Source organism: Protopterus annectens, chromosome 11.part0 (assembly GCF_019279795.1).
Source record: "Protopterus annectens isolate FY-2018-M chromosome 11.part0, PAN1.0, whole genome shotgun sequence".
Taxonomy (NCBI): domain Eukaryota; kingdom Metazoa; phylum Chordata; order Ceratodontiformes; family Protopteridae; genus Protopterus; species Protopterus annectens.
The window spans coordinates 1,568,053,129-1,568,073,833 of NC_056745.1; the positions used below are offsets into that span (position 1 = coordinate 1,568,053,129).

The following is a 20,705-nucleotide window of genomic DNA, read 5'->3' on the forward strand; positions in this document are numbered from 1 at the left end:
AAATCTTTAGTCCTGCTCAAATAATAATTGCCTGTGTACATCTAAAGTGTGCAAAATCTTTTCCCCTTTATTTTGAGGATCTGCAAAAAACGTAGGCAAATGAATAGTTTGGTTTAAAGCCACACTAGAAACCACCTTAGGCATAAAGGAAGGATTAGTACGTAATGATACCCTGTCCTTATGGAAAATCAAAAGGGCTCTACTGCCATAAGGGCCTGCAACTCAGATACCCTTCTTGCAGAAGTAATAGCCAACAGAAAAGCAGTCTTCCATGACAAATATTTCAATTCAGCAGTAGCTGCAGGCTCAAAAGGTTGTAGAGTAAGTTTTTCCAACACAAAATTGAGATCCCAAGCAGGAGTAGGAGTTATATTCTTTGCCCCTCTAAGAAACTGCTTGAACAAAGGATGAAACAAAGGTGGGTCACAATCATAGTGAGCTGAAATTGCTGCAGCATGAATCTTTATGGAAGAGAAAGACAAACCTTTTTCCAATAATTCAGTAAGATATTGAAGAGCCACACTCAAATTAGGCTCTGAAATCTCCAAATTCTTTGCTGTACTCCAATATAAAATCTCTTCCATTTTTCTATATAGCCTAGGCCTTCTAGCTTCCATAATCACATTTAAAACTTGTTGAGGAAGCTGAGACCTACCATGCTTCAACACAGAATATGCCAAGCTGTGAGATGAAGAGATTGAAGCTTGACATTGAGCAGATGACCGTCCTTCTGAGATAACAGATGAGGAATCAGAGGTAAAGGCCATGGAGGCTTCTTTACAAGACTCCTTAGAAGTGGGTACCAGTGTTGCCGAGGCCAATCTGGAGCTATCAAAATCATCCTTGGCCTGTCCTGTCTGACCTTTAGTAATACCTTTGGAAGAAGAGGTAGAGGTGGAAAGGCATAGACATGAAGGTTTTTCCAACTGAAAGACAGAGCATCCACTTTCCAAGCTGTGTGATGAAACCCCTTGTGCAATACTTTGGCATCTGGTGGTTTAGTGGAGAAGCTAACAGATCTATGTCTGGAGTTCCCCATGACACTGACCATTTCTGAAATACATGAAGATCCAGTTTCATCCATGATTTGTCTGCTTAATACATCTGCTAGTTCTGCTCCTGGCAGAAACCTTGCCTGAAGAGTCAGTTGCAGGCTTAACGCAGTTTCCCATAAAATCATTGCTTGCCTGCATAGAGTTGCTTGTTGATGTACCACATGACAGTTGTGTTGTCTGTCAGAATCAACACCTGCCCTGGAGAAGTAACTCCTTGAACGCCATCAATGCAAACTGGACTGCTAACATCTCCTTCATGTTGATATGTAGATGCTGTAGTCTGGCAGGCCACTTGTCTTGTATCCACTTTCCATTTAAATGAGCTCCAGCAGTGTCCGAGGCATCTGTCGTTAAAATCTGATCACAGAGAGTCCCTTGTTTAGGTGACATTCCTGAGCCCACCACAAGAATTCCTTTTGAAGGCAAGGTATTATTTGAATGACAGTGTCCAAATCTTGGCAGTGCTGTGTCCATACATTTTGAGATACCATTGCAGCTCTCATATGCAGTTTGGCATTGGGAAGCACCAGAATACAAGATGCCATGAACCCTAATGCTTGAAGGACTGTCCTTGCAGTCAGCACGGACTGATGAGATAGTTGGTGGAAGTAAAGTGACAGACTCTTTGTTTGTCCGGGGTTAAAAGGCCATCTGCTGCTGTATTCAGTCTCACACCCAGAAAGCACATGTCTTGAGAGGGTACTAGACTGGACTTTATTTCGCTCACAGAATACCCTAGGCATCTTAGCACTGCTATGACATATTCCAGATGCTGTAGAAGGTGTTCCTTTCTTGAGCCAGAATCAGGCAGTCGCCCAAGTAAGGATAAATTTGAATGCCTTGAAGCCTGAAGTAAGCTATCACTGGAGCCAGAACCTTTGTGAAAGTAGATAAGCCAAAGGGCAATGCAGAGAACTGATAATGAAAATTCCAGTTCGAAACCGCAGATACTTTCTGCAACTTAGCCTTATGGGCACATGAAGGTAAGCTTCCTTGAGATCCAAAGTTACCATCCAGTGATCCTTGCCCAGCAGAGGTAACAGTTGCTGCAACGTCAACATCTTGAACTTGGGAATGTCCAGATAAGTGTTGAGGATAGATAAAATCATTGGTCTCCACGTGTTCCCCTTCTTTGGTACTAGGAATTGGAAGAGGGAACAGAATAAAAACCCCTTTCTGAGAGGGACAGACAGTGAATAGCCCCCCCCCCCCTACTGAGAAAAAGACTTGCTGTGAGCCTCTTTTTTTCTGTGGAGAGGAGGAACATCCATGCCTTTGAAAGGGGGCATTGTGTGGAAATAAAATCTGTACCCGTGATGAATGATATCCAGCACCCATCTGTCTTGAGTGATTAAATCCCAATTTTCTTTGAAAGAGACAATCTTCCTCCCAAAAGGCAGGTCATTGGTTCTGCAAAGGACTGACCCTGCCCTCACCAGAAGTCTGAGCAGGTGAACTGTCTGATCTAGGCCTAAAACCTTGAGCCTAGACCTACCCCTAGACTGGGAACCATAAGCAGGCCCACCCCTTAGCAGGCCAATTTCTACTAAACTTGAGGCTGCACCTGCAAATCTTTAACAGTCTGCATAGACTTAGCTTTGTCCTCCATTTTCTTTTAAAACTGCTTCCACAGGGACCAAACAACACATCAGACTGTAAAGGAGCATCCAAAATCCTGGTCTTAACATGCTCAGCTAAATTCTGATCCTTCAACCATGCATGTCTGCGAAGAACAGAACTAGTAGCAGCCACCCTCGAGGAGGCCTGAACAGCATCAAAACCACACTGCAAAGAATGCTTACCCACTTGTTCAGACACATGAACCAAATCCAGCAATTCCTTACACTCAATACCTTCCGCCAAAGCATCCACCTTAGATTTCAATTGTGAAAGGAGATAATTCTGATATTTCAGCATATGAAATTGACAATTCAACGCCTCATGGCTAGAGTGGAAGAAGTATATACTTTCTTACCCCACCTATCCAAAGCCCTTGCCTCTTTATCAGAGGGTACAGGATTTTTAACCACAGAAGCTTTAACACCTTTAGGCCCCTGAGAAACAGTTTCTGGGTCCGCCCTGGGACTCTTAAACAAATACTTTATGAGCCCCGGGCACCCTATAATACCTATCAGGCTTAACAGGAGCAGGAGGCAAGGAATCAGGGTTCAGAGAAGCCTCTGCAAAAACATCCTCCACCACATTCAACACAGGAGGAATAGCTATGGGCCTATGCTGGGGCAAAACAAGAATTCCTAAGCCTTTCTGGAGTCAGAGTAATCTTGGCCTTCCCATTTAAAGTGCTCCTCATGGAGTGAAGAGTCTCTGAAAATGAAAAATCCAGGAGGGAGGAGAATGAAGGAGTGGAATCATCCACATCAGAATCAGAATAAGTAGGAAACTCTTGCAAGTCTTCCACAGAAGACTCTGAAGCCTGTGAACACTGTTCAAAACTATCAAACTCCTGTTCCACCTAGGCCTCTTATCAGGTGGGGGCATAGAACCTCTAATCAGAGTAATCAAATCTTCTGCCATTTTAAGCATATGTTTCTTAGGCACAGAGCCGAAATGCTAGGAGAAGCCCCTACAGAAGCTGAACTTGGCCTTCCTCTAAAAGAAGCTTTGGCAACAGAAGGAGGCCCTAACTACCTTGGGAAGAGAGGGAAGAACAGTTACCTGAGAAGCCCCTCAGCCTGGCCTACCTCCTGAGAGGCACATCCTGTAACAGTAAAGTATCTGCCTGAGACTCCATAGAGACTCCTGGCAAAACCTCCTCACCCTTGGCGCTAGACTGTTTGTTTGTTGCGCTTCTTAGATAGTATCCGGCGGCATAGTATAATCCCAAACACTAACCTAGCACAATCAAGCCTCCTCTTAGTTAAATCTAGCACAAGAGCGGCAACCAACAACGCCGTGCTCAGGTCCTAAACAAGGTATACACAAAGTATGATAATCCCTATGCGTATCTGCTTCCCACAAGAAATACAGTTATTCACTTTTTGATGACACATTAAAAATATAGAGGCAAAAAAAAAAAAAAATGTCTAGCGGTTATTTTTTAGCAAACTCTGTTGGGGTCTGACTCTCGTTTCGAAAAAATTCAGAACGCCAACCTGCACTCGCAAAATTGCTTCTGCATGCACCATGCCATGAAAAAAAACTGAGGAAATGGCGCCGGTCATGCAGTACCCTGACGCGACTCGTACTGGCGTCAAGGCGCCATGACCGACGCCAGCCTTATACTCTGGTATAATTGTCAGGACTGCAGCAAGGGAAGACGAAGAACATCTAGTGACAAACATTCACTTAGCAGTGTAAATGCATCTAAACATGACAAAACCTTCACAATACATTCTACAGGTTATTACAGACTCTATGTAAGTGAAATCAAGCCCAAAATTATTAATAAGTAACAAAACTCAACATTTTTGTCCCAACTCAACTCCTATGCAAATCTTATTATTTACTGTGTCTATATGATCAAAAGCATTTCTATATATTAATAAAGAAAAGAAAAGAGAGTAGAAAGTAAAAGGGTGTAAGGCAGAAATAAAAAAATGTAAGAGAAAGCTATAAGAAGTATATACAATAGAATGTTACTTACTGTTTACATTAATAGAGTTAAAAATAAAACATATTATTTACTATTATTTAGTTCTAATTATTATTGGTTAAAGCATGACAGATTATTTACAAACAAGCATAAGCAGTGTAATCAAGAAAGTATAATTAGGAATAGCATTTGAAGAACATATAAACTTTTAAAGGAAAAAAAAATGTTATCAAATTACTGACCTTATGTTTCCTCTTCAGAAAGAGAAACAAGTTAAATCACAGCTTGCCATTAAATCTCCAGATATTTTGACTAGTTATGAAACAAAACATTTCTTTGCACACAGAGAATAACTTTGATTAAATCTTTTTCAAAATATTTGTTGCTTCTTGGAAATGCAGGAACTATATTTAAAAAGACTAATAATAAAATAAAATGATGAGAGAGAAAAAAAAACATAGTACAAATCATTTGTTTTTTAGTCTCTTCTTCTTCTCTGAAGTCTTCCACGAAGTTTCAGTTGCCAGTCTCTTTAACGAAGGACTAGCCCATTCCATTTCTTCTATTCTTTCCAAAATCTTATTTTTTTTGATAAACAGTAAAGCAGAGTCTAAGTCATCAAAATTTTAGGACCATCAGGAAGGAAGATTTTAAGCTTGGCAGGAAACAGAAGGTATGTTTTAAACGGTGCTTTTGTAAGCTCCCTTATTAGTGGCAGAAAAACTTTTCTTTTAGCTAATACCATGGAAGAATAGTCATTGTCAAAACGCACAGTTGTTTCATTAATCTTAACAGGAGCTTTAGCCCAAGCAGATTTAAGAACCATCTCTTTATCAAAGATGATAGAAATCTAACTATAACTGATCTAGGACAGTTTTTGTTAGAGTTAGTATTAGCTATAGATCTATGTGCTCTTTCGATACCAAAAGAGAATGCTTCTGGTAAATCTAAAGTTTTAGGGAGCCATGTTGTTAAAAAGAAGTAATATTGTTACCTTCAATATTTTCTGGCAGTCCAAAAATCCTAATGTTATTGCGCCTAGATCTATTTTCCAGGTCATCCAGCTTTGTTTGTAAATGTGTATTTTGTTTCAGCAGAAACTCAATGTTGATTTCCTCTTCTTGTATTCTATTTTCCATGTCATTCACAGCTTCTTCTATGCCTGCCATCTGGATCTTCTGTTGTTGCAGGTCCATATGTAACAAGTCTATTTGTTTTGTAGTTTTTCTATGAAAGTGTCTATTTTAGTATCCATTTTATCCATCTTAGCAGTAAGTTGCTGGACTATAATTATCAGAGACTGAAGTTCTTTCTTGATGCTGGAGTCTTGAGAATTTGTCTTACTGGAACTCATTTCAGACTGATAAACTGACAGGAAAATTTCCAAAGTCATTTCTGACAGGAATATTATTAAGATTTCCTTTCTTTTTTAGATATAGTTCAAGAACTATATAAAACAAACATATTTAGAAAGAAAATTACTTCAAAAATTAATTTTTTAAGTAATTAATTCCTGTCAATGTAATGAAATTGGTGGAGCTGAAGAAATCTGCTGCTATCCTGTGTTCATCCTTGGCCACGCCCCCATGTACAGTCACTTCTGATGTCAATGGAGCTGATACAGGAGCTTTCTTGGATGCTTTCGGAACTGAAGAGCTCTTCGGACCCGAACTTGTTGAAGAAGCTGGTAAAGAAGGTTTTGGTTTTCCCAGAGCAGAATCCAAGTCTGACTGAAATCCAGACTTAATCAATCCACGCTCCACTAATTTACGTTTCCTTTCGGCCAAACCTCTAGCGCTGAAACCACTGCAAATGGAGCAAACTTCCTGGAGATGGACCTCTCCCATGCAATAAACACATGTGGAGTGGCCATCAGTTACAGACATGTTCTGGGTGCATTTAGGGCATCTCTTAAACCCTGATTTGGCCTTCTCAGACATAATAACAATGATACAGTATGTTGTCAGTAAAGAAAAATAACAATATACTGTTAGCAAAGGAAACTAAGCCTAACCGGCTACAAACACAAAAAAGGCAGCTTACTGTAGCAGCAATCACAGAATAAGCCTAACAGGCTAAAGACAAATAACTGAAACAGCGTAAAAATGGCTAATAGCCTAACCGGCTAACAAAAACAATGCAGAAAACTGCAAAAAGCCTAACTCGGCTAAAGGATAGGGCAATAAGCCTAACGGCTGAACACAGAAACAAAAAGGACCAATGCCCAACAAATGAAAAAGATGGTTTTATGACCAAGAAGGGAAGATGATCTGTAAAATGGATAAACTATCCTAATCACAAGCTTATATAAACTCTAAATAACTAGTAAATACAGAATTATTTTGAAAATGTTTCTACAAAAAGAAGAACTTATCTCTCCAACGGCCTGAGCTGTAGAGAAACGCACGATCAGTTGCAGCGGCAAACTAGATCTGGGGAAAGTAGAGGTGCATTGTAGGATAGGGTTTCAGCCTCGAGCTGTTAGAGGACATTGAGCTTTGCAAATTGGCTGACTCGGAGCTGAGGATCGGCTCCGAACCCATCAGTAAGAATGAAGGCGAGATTGAACAACTTCACATCATATAGTCATCTTTGTTTTCAAATTTTGGGAAAAAAACGGGCAAGTTAAAAAACTGAGTCATACTGAATTCAGACACCACCTTACGAAGGAAGGAAGGGTTCGTTCTTAACATTACCCCTATCCTTATGGAAAATCAAGTACCGAGGTTTAGAGGATAACACTTGAAGTTCTGAAATTCTCCTAGCAGAGTTAACAGCCACTAAAAATATCTTCAAGGTCAGAAATTTACAGGTTCATAGGTTGGTACTAAGCTATTGGCCCTAGAACCTATACAAGCCTAGCCAAACAATTCCTCAGATATTTCTTCCCACAATATTTACTTCCCTGACAACACATTTCCCTGCTGGTTTGAAGGGGAAATGATTAAGGCCTGCAACAAAAGATTCAAATCCCATGGTGAAGTAGGATCTTTGTAACGTTGTCCAAGTAAAACAGCACCTCTTAGGAAAGCCTTGCATATCTTAGTGGAAGCTAGAGAAGAAATGTCAAATCCTACATGAAAATTAGAGGTTGCTGACAATTAAAATTTAATGGTAGATGAGCGAGCTCCCTCATTACAAATTTCTGCAAAAAAACAAATAAGACACTTTGTGAAGGGGTTGAAAAGGGCTCAATATTTTTTGGATGCGCCCACCGAACAAAGCTCTTCCATTTACTCTTGTAGACTTTCCTAGCAGAAGCTTTATGGGAAGACAAAAGTATATGACGAATAGAAGACAAAAGCACACGCTGTCTGGCTATTAAAAGAAATGGAGAAACCATGCTGTTAGCTTCAGGTTTGAGATATCCAGATGAATCATGTCTGTCAGGTGAGTCAGTAGGTCTGGAATCGGATCCAGAATCCAAGGTGGGTAAAGAAGATGAGGCCAAAGAAGGGAAACCAAACCTGTCAAGGCCAGTACGGTGCAAGGAGGATGACTTTGCTATTCAACCTTGCAGATTTCTGTAGAAACAAGGGAAAAGTTGGTGGATAAGCGTAGAGAAGACCAGAAGGCCAATCGTGGAGCACAGCATCCCTCAGTGATTCCCCTACTGGGGGGATTAGGCCAAAAAACGTTGCTGCACTTGCTGTTTAAGGAAGATGCAAAATTATCGCAGCAAGGATATCCCCACTGATGAAGAAATCGCTTCTGTTACTTTCTTGTTGAGAAACCACTCATGAGATAGTACAATGGAACTTCTCAATCTGTCAGCTATCACGTTGAACTTGCCCAGAATGTGCACTGCTATCAGAAAATGGCTGGATGACATTACCCATTGCCACACTCTGAGTGCTTCTCGACACAAGGGGTAAGATCTGGTTCCTCCTTGTTTGTTGATGTACTAAACTACTGACATACTGTCTGTTTGGATTGCAATTGTCCCCAGAGGTAGAGCATCCTGAAAGACTTGCAATGCTAAAAGCACTGCTCTCATCTCCAGGACATTTACAAGCAAATTGGTCTCTTTGGTGGACCAAGTGCTTTGGATCATCTTTCCCAAGAAGTGCCTCCTCCACCAATCTGGGATGTGTCCATGGTCAATTTGGCTTTGGGTTGAGGGAGAATGAATGGATGGCCTTGTAAAAGCAGATCTGATCTTACTGACCACCGAAGGTATTTTTGCATGCCTGTGTGACTTTTATTTGAACATCCGCTAATACAGAACTGACCACTGGGAAGCTAGCATCCACTGAAGAATTCTCATAAGACATCTTGCCAGGGGGATCAGAATTATGGTCACCGACATTGACCCCGAAGCTTGAAGAATCAACAGAGCTGAAACGTTGGTGTTATGAACAACTTTTGCAACCTGGAATCTCAGTCTTTATATTCTGTCTAGGGGAAGTGAAGCTGTTGCAGACACTGCAATGAAATTTGCCTCTATGAATTCCAGTGTTTGAGAGATGATTGCAACTGGGATTTATTGTAATTTACTGTAATTCCCAGAAGGGAGCAGGTTTGGGGTACCTGCTCTCACACTATTAAGTAGATGCCTGGTCAGAATGGTAATGAGCCAGTTGTCTAAATTCAGAAACACCCAGAATACCTGCAGTCTCAAGTGAGCTGCCACCACTGCCATGCATTTGGTGAACACCCTGGGGGCTATAGTGAGGCCAAGGGGCAGGGCTCTGAACCAGAAATAATTGGCTCCCTGCCAGAAGTGTAGGAACCTTCTGGACCACTTGTTCATTTTTATGTGATAGTACATATCTTGTAGGTCTATCGAACACATCCAATCGTCCCTGCCTATAAACAGCAGGATGGATTGAACAGTGACCATCGAAAACTGTGCGTGTGGAACTGACTTGTTCAATTTGCTCAGATCCAGAATTGGTCTCCAAATCCCATTTTCTTTGGCACTAAAAAGAATCTTGATTAAGTTCTGGATCCTTTCTGGTCTGGTGGGACCTCTTGGATGACTCTTTCTATTTCCAGTGCTGCTGCTTTCCTCTGACTGGGCAGAACATCGGGGAGCTTTTGAGAGGATGGAAGTGAAAGAGAAAAGGGAATTATATAACCTCTGGAAATAACCTTCTGGACCCAGGTGTATTTTGTAATATCTAGCCAGGTTCTTTGGTGCAGGAATAAATGACCCACAATTACCTCCAGAGGGGGACAATCGGGCCTCCTTTCAGGAGTGTTGATAGGGCCCATCAGAGAACTTGTCTTAAGACTCTTGGTTTTGTGGGGCACCTCTGCCACCTGGGGGAACTGTCTCCACATGGATCTTGGAAAAGACCCTGAGATTTTTTGAACCACATTTTCCGCCCCCCTCATAGATTCCTAGAGAAGGTCCTTTCAGAGGTCGAAAAATGTATTCCTTCAGCCAAGAAAGTCTTTCCATCTTTTTCACAACTGGAGAGTGCATCCTTCAACTTGGAGCCAAAAAAGGAAGATCTGTCAAAGGGAGCACTGATGAAAGAAGACATGAACAGCTCTAGAAAGTCACACAAGCGCATTCAAGCAGATCTCCTTATTGAGATGCCTGAACCCGCCGCCCTTGATGTACCTTCAACTGCATGAGAGATGAGACTCGCAGACAAATTTGAAATGGACTGATCGTCACTATCTGCAAAGCTACTGAAGTTTGAATCTCTGCAGTACTGGTCCCTGAAAGAGTACTTAACAGTTCCTTTATTAAATCTCTTTGCAGCCTAGTGAAATGTGCCAAACAGTTCAGTGACCTAAGAGCAAGGGTTGCTGATGCATAGACATGCTTCCCCAATCTGTCTAAAGCCCTGGACTCTCAATTGGGGGATGATAATGGAACTTTGTTCCGCAAGTTCTTTCTTCATGGCTGCTGCCACGACCATGGCATCCACTGGTACTACCTTTCGCCAGTATTCCCATCCTGTTGGAGGTGCCACAATTCAATCTGGTCTCTTGAAAATAGGTTTAACAGCATCAGATTCCTTCCACACCTGCTGAGGGATCAAATCAATGTGCTCATCTGTGGACGGAGTTACCCAGGAGGTAGATGGGTCAGATCCAAACACCTTCAGAAACACTGATTCCTCTGGAGAAGGGTTGTGGGACCACCAACCATCCCACTGCTTGAGAATCTTCAGAATATCGCTAAATGAGACATCTTTGGGTGATGATCTAGATGATCCTTCCCCTTTCATTGAAATCAGTGTATTCTGTGATAGATTCTTGTGGGGAATCCAAGTGCCTCTTTTTGCACTCTCTCTTCCAGGGGACTTCCTCAGTGGGATGTTCTGGGAAAGTGTCAGAAAATGGTGATACCCTGCTGGGTAGTCTGGAGGTGTTGGACTGGCTGGACCTGTGGAGTTGAATATAGATGCTCACTGCACAGACATATAAGATGTTGAAAGAAGATCCAAGGGGGAAGAGACCATCTGTCCCGCTGAAGCAGAGAACACACTCCAATACCTCAAAGGCAGACCATTCAGGGGAGAAAGAAGCCAATGGAACCGAGAAACCAGGCTTCTGCCCCATCAGGTCCATTTGCTCAAAGACAATCTACCCAAGGCAGAGGTCGGAGCTGAACTGTCCATGAAAGAGGCTCCGAGGGTCAGAGATGGCTCCAAAACCTTCTGAGACAACTCCAACACCTCAGATCTGACCAGGAAGCTTTGGCTCTGACTGCCACTCAGCTCAGAACTCTTCAAAGCCACGGAGCTCTTAGAAACCCTCAGATCCAAGGACATCACTATCCTCTGATCCAATCTAGATGGTCTCAGCAAACTCAAATCCAATGACTCCGAAACAAAATGTCAAATCGGAGAAGGAGCTAATACTGGAAGGGTAGAGTTGGCCAAAACTTCCTGACCAGAGGGGGCAGAAAGCAGGAGAACCCCCATCTGCATCTGTGCTGAGAGAAACTTCATTATTCTATCCACATCAGTTTTGGTGAGAATCCTGGAAAAAAGAGATTAAGCAACAGATGGTGATTTGGAATGCTATCTCTCAAGAAAGGGAGATGTGACCCTAGACGGCACTAGTCTATAGAGGGAGAATCACACCCCACTCTGACAAGCCCGCCTCCAGGGAAGGAGCCCCGAGAGGACTCGGAGCTGCCAGAGCAACCGCAACAGTAGACAGTGGCATAGAAAAAAATCAGTGCCACAGTAGGGGCCACGGTGCAGACAGACCAGTCACGGTATCGAGGGTGGGTTGGCACTAATTGAGCCGTGGACCACAGGGTTGGCTCCGGAACCATGGTAAGATCCACTAGTGGAACCGAAGAAGCTGGCGCTGAGATAAGCATCGGCATCGAATGCTCCAAAACCTATGGGGAGGTTGAAAGAGGAATACATGTTGGAGTCTGTGGAGAAAAGTCCTTGGCTCCAGGTGGGAGGGAGGTTTTAGATGGAGTTGGTATGCCTCTGCCAGCTAGCAGCTGATCCACAAGTCCGAAAGGCTCCTGGTGGAATGGGCTGATATCCCTGATGGAGATTCAGGCTGATCAAGGAATGGACTTGGCTGCTGTCCAACAAAGGGGTCAACTGACAGAGAATATCTGGTCCTGGCTAATGTCTTGACCTCCTGCACTGTGGTTGAAAGACTGGAAGGCTGTGATGGGGGGGGCAACCTGTTTTAATGGAGAGACTATTTTTGGTGCCAAGAGGGTTTGGAAGGGGTCAGTACTATGGGAGTAGTAGTCATTGTTAGTGATTCGGAACAGACACCCATCCGTCATGAACGAATGAAGATTAAAAACATCAGGTCAAACCTTTTCCATTTACTTCTGTAAAGTTTTCTTGTAGAAGCCTTATGGGATGATAAAAGTATGTGACGGACGAGGGAAGAGAGGACTGGTTGTCTGGCTATTAACGGAATTGGAGAATCCACTCTGTTAGCTTTACGTTTGAGATATCTGGATGAATCATGCCTATTAGGCAAGACAGGAGGTCTGGAATCAGATCCAAAATCCAAGTTGAGTAAAGTAGATGAGGCCAAAGGAAGGGGAACCAAATTTGTCAAGGCCAGTAAGGTGCAATGGGGATGCCTTTTCTCTTTAACCGGGCAGCTCTCTATAGAAATTTGGGAATGAAGGGGGTTGGGGGATAAGCATAGAAAAGACTGAAGGCCGATCGTGGGGTAGCGTCTCCCTCCAGGTTTCCTCCCAGTGGAGAGATCAGGGAAAAGAAGCTGATGCATATGTTGTTTAGGGGAGATGCAAAAAGATCATAAGACTGTCCCAATTGACAAAAAAATCATATCTGTGACTTTCCTGTTGAGAGACCACTCGTGAGGTAGTAGAATGGACCTGCTCAGTTTGTCTGCGATTATGTTGGACTGAGTATGTTACTATCAGAAAGCAGATGGAAGAAATCACCAATTGCCACACTCTGAAGGCTTCTAAACATAAGCGGTAAGACCTGGTTTCCCCTTGTCTGATGATGTACCAAACTACTGACATGTCTGTCTGGATTGCAACTGTCCCAAGAGGGAGAGTGAGTGTTGGAATGCCTGTAATGCTAAAAGCACTGGTCTCATTTCCAGGACGCTGATATGCATATATTGGCATCTTCTGGGGCCAAGTGCCTTGGACTGACTTCTCCAGGAAGTGCCCCCCCATCCAATTTGGGAAGCATTTGTGGTCACTATAGTCTTGGGCTGAGGGAGGATAAAAGGACATCCCTGTAGAACCTGATCTGATCAAAGCCACCACCAGAGGTATTTCTTGCATGCCCGATTGATTCTTATTTGTGCTGACATGCATTGATAAAGAACTGACCACTGTGTTGCCAGCATCCACTGAAGAATTCTCATATGAAATCTTGCTAGAGGAACTAAAATTATGGCCACTGACATTGACGCCAAAGTTTGTAGAATCAGCTGGGCTGAAATTTTGGTACTGGCAATTATTTTCCTGGCCTGGAATCTGATCATTCACACTTTTGAGAGAGGAAGATGCTGCCACTGATACTGTGTTGAACACTGACCCTATGAATTCCAATGTTTGAGTCAGTTGCAACAGAGATTTGTTGTAATTCATGGTTATCCCCAGACAAGAACAAGTCTTAGAGTACATAATCTTCTGCTCTTACTAGTAGATGCCTGATCGGGGTGGTAAGCCAGTCGTCCAAGTATGAAAGCACTTAATCTCTGCAGTCTCAAGTGAGATGCTACCACTGCCATGCACTTGGTGAACACCCTGGGGGTTGTAGTGAGGTCAAAGGGCAATGCTCTGAACCAATAGTGAATGGCTCCCAGTAGTAACTGTAAATACCTTCTGGATTGTCCGTTCATTTTTATGTAAAAGTATGCATCCTGAAGGTCTACTGAGCACATCCAGTCATCCTTACCCAAAACAGGCAGAATGGAGAGAACTGACTGTCCAAAACTGTGTGTCAAACTGACTTGCTTAAGTTGCTGAGATCCAAAATTGGTCTCCAGTCCCGTTTTCTTTGGCACTAAAGAGAATCTGAAGTAAGTTCCGGACTCTATCTGGTCTGATGTGGCCTCTTAGATAACTCTTTCTAGCAGCTTTAGCATTTATATTGCTGGTGCTCTACCCTAACTGGGTGGAACATTAGGAATTTTGCATACAGTTGGAGGTGGTAGGGAAAAGGGGAATTATATAAACTATGAAAATAATCCTCTGCACCCATGTATCTTTTGTTATATCTAGCCAGGCTTCCTGGTGCAGGGATAGTTGACCCAAATTCTCTCCAGAGGGGGACAATTGGGCTTTCTTTCAGGAGTGCTGGTAGGGTCCATCAGTGAAAGAATCTCTGTACCCTTAGTTCTGTGGGTCTCCTCTGCCATGTGGGCATTATTGTCCATCTGAGTCCCCCCCCCCCCTCTGCCCCTGGAGGAACTAACTCCATGTGGATCTTGGAAAGGACCCTGGGACTTCCTGAACCACATTTTTTGACCTCCTTGTTGATTACAGAAAAAGGGAAGTAAACACCAACTATAGTAAAGAGAATTACAGCTTACGTAAAAGAAAAATGGAGTGAATATCTAAATATATAATATTTATGAAGTAAATTTAAAGAAACTTATCTCTTGAAATAACTCAAGAGCTGAAATGGTGACCATGTCTTATTTGTGAAGCAGCAAATGAGATCTGAGGTAAGCCAGGTATTGGTGCATTATTGGTAAGGGAGGAGCTCGAGAGTTTTTTGGTGGCCATTTGCTAAAGTAACAGCCAAGTCAGATCCGAGGATCGGATGCGAACCAAACAGTTGAGGACAGAATGAAAATTCACATCATCAGATGTATAACAACTTTTGCACAAGAAAAAATAAGCAATTCAGCAGAATACACTATTCCAGCACAGAGAAAAAGGCATTTGGAGGAAATAAAATCCAAAAGGAGTTTCTTATCCGAGGTCTGCAACTGATATCACCCAGAGACATAAGCAATATTATAAGAGATCCTTCTATAACTGTGGCACAAGAAAACTGAAAGGGTCCTGGTCTGTATGTGTGAAAGGCTGCCCTGCTCCTGCCACATGATTGGTCTCTCTCTCAAACAGACAGACAGTGGGAAAAGTTCTGAGTTATAATAGACTGCCAGAGGGAGGGTAGCAGGGCACTACTGCCCATATGCCAGTAAGGCAGTGTGTTTACTGAACATCACATATGAGAATTAGCAAGTGCTTCAACTGAGTGTTGAGTCAAGACCCTTTTGGAATAATGTTCCAGTTAGTTATACTCCTGAGACAGTTAACATTCGTTACATACACTAGCCTAACAGTCTAAGCTCTGCACAATTAACAACTAAAATTATTCATGAGGATGTTGTGCAAAATAAGGAAAAGCAACATGAAACAGTGATGCATTTAAAGTCACCACCATTCTTAACTGCCTAGGTTAAATGCACAGCAATACAAGAAGAGTATGGTGATCAACTCTCAGATAAGGCAACTTACTTCTCCTCATGACTGTGGTGATTTTGCTGAGCAATACAGTTATGCTGTTAGATGTATTAATTTCAAACAGCTCCATTGGTGCACAGGGATAAAGACTTGATTACACCCCAAACAACTCAAGCTCAATTAATGGCTTGAGTGCTTAACGAATATAGGGAGGAGGACATGGTAGAACAAAAAGCATTTAGCTGTGACAGCTTGGAAAAGAGGTGGCATTACAGTGCATATCCACAGGGGCAAGCCTTTGGCTTATCAAGTCACCAGCTGGTGGAAGCCTTCATTGGAGACTGTAGGACAGCATGTACTCCTAGAAGGAAGGTGTTGTGGGTCCTTGTGGTGACATGGGTAGCTTGCCCCCTCCTGTACAAAGGGTGGATTTAGGCTATACAAATGGCCTCACTGCCATGATGCTGGCAATGGCACAAGCAACCCTCATGGTTGTTTGTATGATGGCCCATCGAGATTGCTCTTGTCTCTGTACTGCAGTAATTCTCTAGCATGCAAGAACCAATGGGAAGGCTCTATGCTCAGCAGGCACAGGGGCAAAAAAACACCTAGAAAAATATCTATTTCCGCCACCTGGTAATGAAGGCTCTTAATATGTACCTGTGTTGATAGCATATAACTACAACAAACATCCTCTTTCTTCCCCCCAAGTACTGGACGTCATAATACTTGTTGAAACCAAGTAATTTCTTTACAAACTATTTAAGCCAAATAGAAGGAACTCACTGGTGTGACTGTAGCACAGTGAAAGTAAGCTGGCTCAGGCATGACCGCAGGAAGCTTGGTCCACTGGTAGGTTTGCAAGTTCAGTTTCCAAAGATCTCCCAGTATAACCTCGCCATCATAGCCACCAGAAATGAACACATCTGTAGAATGAACACAAACAAAAATTAAAAGTTCACTATGAAAAGTGCTAATCACTAATCAATACAGGTCTTATTGCTTTAGGCTTTTAATTAACCTTCTTCCATGAGGTCACACTGATTACATTTTTTTACACATACTTTGCCCCAGCTGCTGATTGACCATTACCCCCCCCCAGTTAACTGATCTATTCATTCCCCATTACTGGGGTGAGAGACGACTAGAAAGAACCATAATTTTCACAGCCAGTAGCAGTTATTCAAGAGTTTTCTGTCAAGGCCTACTTTCCTCACTGGATGTCTGGCTAGCAGAGCTAAAGGGATGACATGCAATGGGCTTGGCTGTGCATTGTGCCTCACCATTCACATGGGACATTACTAGTGAGCCTCTCTGCCCCCTCTAACAAGCAAGAGATGTGGTTTTCCTGGTCTCCACCAAAGAAATTGGACTTCCCTATGTAATCCCCAAAACCTGCTACCATCTCCACTTTCCAGGGGAAGACAGAAGGCCATGCCCCTTTACTCATATACGTCTCTTCCCGTCTCCTCCATTTCCATAGCTGCTTATTAAATCCTAGCAAACTAGGTCATAGTAAGGGCTCCATCCTTTTACTCTATAAAAGCAAGGCAAGGTCACAAAAAATGTAAAGAAAAAATACCACATAAAAATGTGATAGTAAAATCATTATTAGCAAATTATGCAAAGACCAAGTCTATCAGGAAATAAGACCAATTGTTTGTCTCCTTTCACCACAGGGCTCTGGGGAAAGCAGTGACAAAGCAGACCATTTCTGCCTGGATCTTCAAGGCAATTTCCTTCTACTACTCATACTATGGGAATCATTAGAATCCAAAATTAAGGGTCATTCCACTAGAGCTATGGCTTCATCTGGAGCCTTCTTTAAAGGGCTGGACACTGCCTCCATTTTAGAAATGGCTACATGGACCTCTGTCCACACCTTTATCAAACATTACAGATTGGACCATATTTCCAAAAGTAGGATGGGATTTGCCTGGGCAATCTTCCATGGATTCCTAGAAAACAGTTACAAGCCTCCACCCTCTTCTTCCTTTTGAGCTTTGGATGTCACTTTTATGAGCCATGTTCCCTTAGCCAATGTCAGATGTTCCACATACCTTGCACTGACTAGAAGGTTTTATATACTGGCCGGACATTCGGGGAGCAAGAGAAGATAACCCAAGGGTTTGGAATACTGCAACTGCAACATGAGAATAAAAGGACATCTGGAAACGGCAGATTGCATTCATTTTATGAAAGTACAAGAAAGCAACTGGACTGGTGTTCCACAGCAGGATTAATTATTAACTGAAAGAGCACATCGTGTGCATGCTACAAACCTAGCCACGAAAAAAACAGCTAAGACTGACATCACTAAAGATGCAGTCATATAAGCAGAAAAAGATGGACCTGACAAACTATGGCAGAAAGGAAAATTATTAAATATTGGTGACAACAGCTTTTGTGGAAAATGACTATTCAATGTACACCAGTAAGAAGAGAAGCAGGTTTGCTACAGGAAATAATACCTGCACTCCACCAACACCATCAAAAGCCCAAATCGTGGTGGAAATAAACCAGATCGCACAAGTGCAAAATAAATTTAATGTAAAATGCCAAAATAAAATAAGTGCTTTTGTCTTCTCACATAAAATACTTCTTCAAAACTGAATAAAAAAGGAGAAGCCAAAAAGTCTCCTCAAGCAATACATTTAATTTGTTTTTAAACATAGGGTACATCTGAAATTATAATATAAATAATTATATTAAAATTAAAATATACACACATGATAAAACCAGTCTATAAATAAATCATTAGTGTAAGTAAAAGTCACAATTTTTGCAGGCCTCATATTTAAAGCTGGATAAACAGAAATTGTGTCATTCAGTCCTGGTGATTCACTGGTATTTAATCTTAGTTGCCACAAGGTGCAGGTATTTTTTTGATTAATAATTACTGTGGTTTCCTGCATTGCTGTGCAGTTCTTTGTAGTTATGAGATTCCAGCTGCTGTATCTACCTGTCTTTAGAATATTTATCCCTGAAGGATCAAAGATGTCTTATGCAGAACAGGCAAGAGATGATATAAAAAAAAAAGTTTACCCAACAAAGAATGAGCCATTAAGCAGAAGGGGACCCTGCCTCCCACTCTTATGACAAAGTCCACTGACAAGACTTTGCTGGCGAAATCTTTTCCAATGTTCCAAAAGAAAATGCTTGAGAGACATAAAAAAAACACAGGAGCTCTCTAGAAGAATCAGGAATACGTTGGATTAGTGTTGGGAGATGGAGATGATCAGGAAGGAGACCACCAACACTGAAATTAATGAATAAATGGAACATTATAAAACATTAATCCCAACTGATACAAGACTAGACTAAGATGGCTACACAATGATCAACAGTTTAATTTGAGCTCTTCCAGTTTGAAGACAAAAACTTAGAAAAAAAATGACCACTGAAACACACACTCAGTTTGGGCAAAATTTGATTACTGGCCAGCAATTACACAACCTGGATGACAGCAAAAAATAAATTTGGAGAAAACAAAGGAAAATCAACCAGAAAAAAAAAACAGAAAACAAAACTTTGGCTGGGAATAAACCTGCTGCTATTCAATACGAAGCTGTTCAAGTTTATTGTTTGGTACAGGATATGGCTTCCAGTAATTTAGAGGAAAAAAAACAAATCAAATGTACTCCGAGGTGTTTAAAATAAATGAAACACTGAAGGAATATATCAATTTAAATAAAAAAAAGGTTACCATGAAGAGCTGTTTAAAAAATAGTAGAATTAGAAGATAAAGTTCACAGAGAAAAATCAAAGTTATGTACTTAGCATAGCACTAAATCTTTTCATTCATGTCCATCTGATACAAACTGTAGGTTCTCAAGCAACTTGTTGGATATGACTCGGCAGCAGTAGAGTTCCAGCCTCAAGTACCATTAAGATTTTACCTCCCATCATGCACTACTGTAATACATTACAAAAAAAGAAGTTAAGTCTTGCCATGACGTTCCATCTGTGTTGTTGATCTTTGTTCATTCATTACTGATGGGTTACCGGTTCTGTCCTCGGAACCGAGCCGGCCAATATCAAGCTCGTGTCAGCCAAAAACTCTCCAGCCAAAGTCCTACCCAGAATGACACAGAGTCCTCAGCTACCTGTATTCCTGGGTGATCCTCATGGAAGGGCATTCCTGAGCACCATGGAACCAAAGGAATCTCTACATCTGGAGGCAAAGTCCAATATGTAATGAAGAATAAATGTAGGAGGTTTAAGCCCAAGTTGCAGCTGAGCAAATATCATTGAGGGAAGCCTTAGCATGGAAGGCTGCTGAAGTTGCCATAGATCTTGTAGAATGTGTTTTGACTCTGAGGCAAGGTGAGATTGTTTTTGTTGTAGATAAAGGTTGTACAATTTTTCTCAACCATGAAGCAAGTGTAACTTTTGATAAAGGATGACCCCGTTTTGGTCCAGGAAAAGCCAGAAACGGTTCAATTTACGGGTAGATTTTGTTCTGTCCAGACAAAATCGTATTTGCCTATGAACATCGAAGGAGTGCAAGCAATACTCTCCCTTGTCAGAATGGTTAGGAAAGAACACTGGGAGACCAATAGACTGGTTGATGGATCGCTCTGCCACCACATTTGGTAAAAAGGTAGAATTGGTTCTCAGTGATACCCTATACCTTATGGAAGATAAGATAAAGAGGTTTGATGCACAAGGCCTGAAGTTCTGACAATCGTCTGACCGATGTGATTGAAATCAGAAACAAAGTTTTCCAAGAGAGATATTTTACATCACAAGAGGACGCAGGTTAAAAGGGTGGAGCTGTTAAAGCATGCAGAACAAAAGCCAAATCCCAAGGTTGTATGGGTTCTCTGAAGGGAGGTTTTAGGTGGATAACCCTTTTCAAAAAAGTCTTAGAGTCTGTGTGACATAAGTGAAGAATCTTGAAAACCAATATGAAAATTCAGGATGGCAGCTAAATGTACATGGATAGTAGAGGCAGACACCCCAGTGTGGAAAAGATGTGACAAGTAATCTAATGCCACAGAGACAAGGCCTGAACAAGGGGTCTAATTTGCTTATCTGCTGCCCATAGAGAGAACCTCTTCCATTTAAGATAGATTAGTCTGTTGGATGATTTATGAGATGCAGTAAGAATATTGCGCACAGGGAACGAAAGGTTTTCATGCCTGGCAATCATAGGAAGTGGAGAAACCAAGCTGTCAGTTTCGGGGTTGTTAGATTGGGGTGAATCAGACCCTGCGGATGGGAGATCAATGCTGGT

General features: G+C 41.9%; 1 protein-coding gene across 1 annotated transcript in view; it reads right to left on the reverse strand.

Annotated features, from left to right (window-relative positions):
- The window catches only part of KLHDC10 (kelch domain containing 10), a 1,235,840-nt gene that overhangs the window by 237,700 nt on the left and 977,435 nt on the right, over positions 1 to 20,705 (reverse strand). The window contains exon 8 of the mRNA XM_044088850.1: positions 16,253 to 16,392. Within this exon, the coding sequence (XP_043944785.1) occupies positions 16,253 to 16,392 (140 nt within the window). The remainder of the gene's footprint in view (positions 1 to 16,252; positions 16,393 to 20,705) is intronic.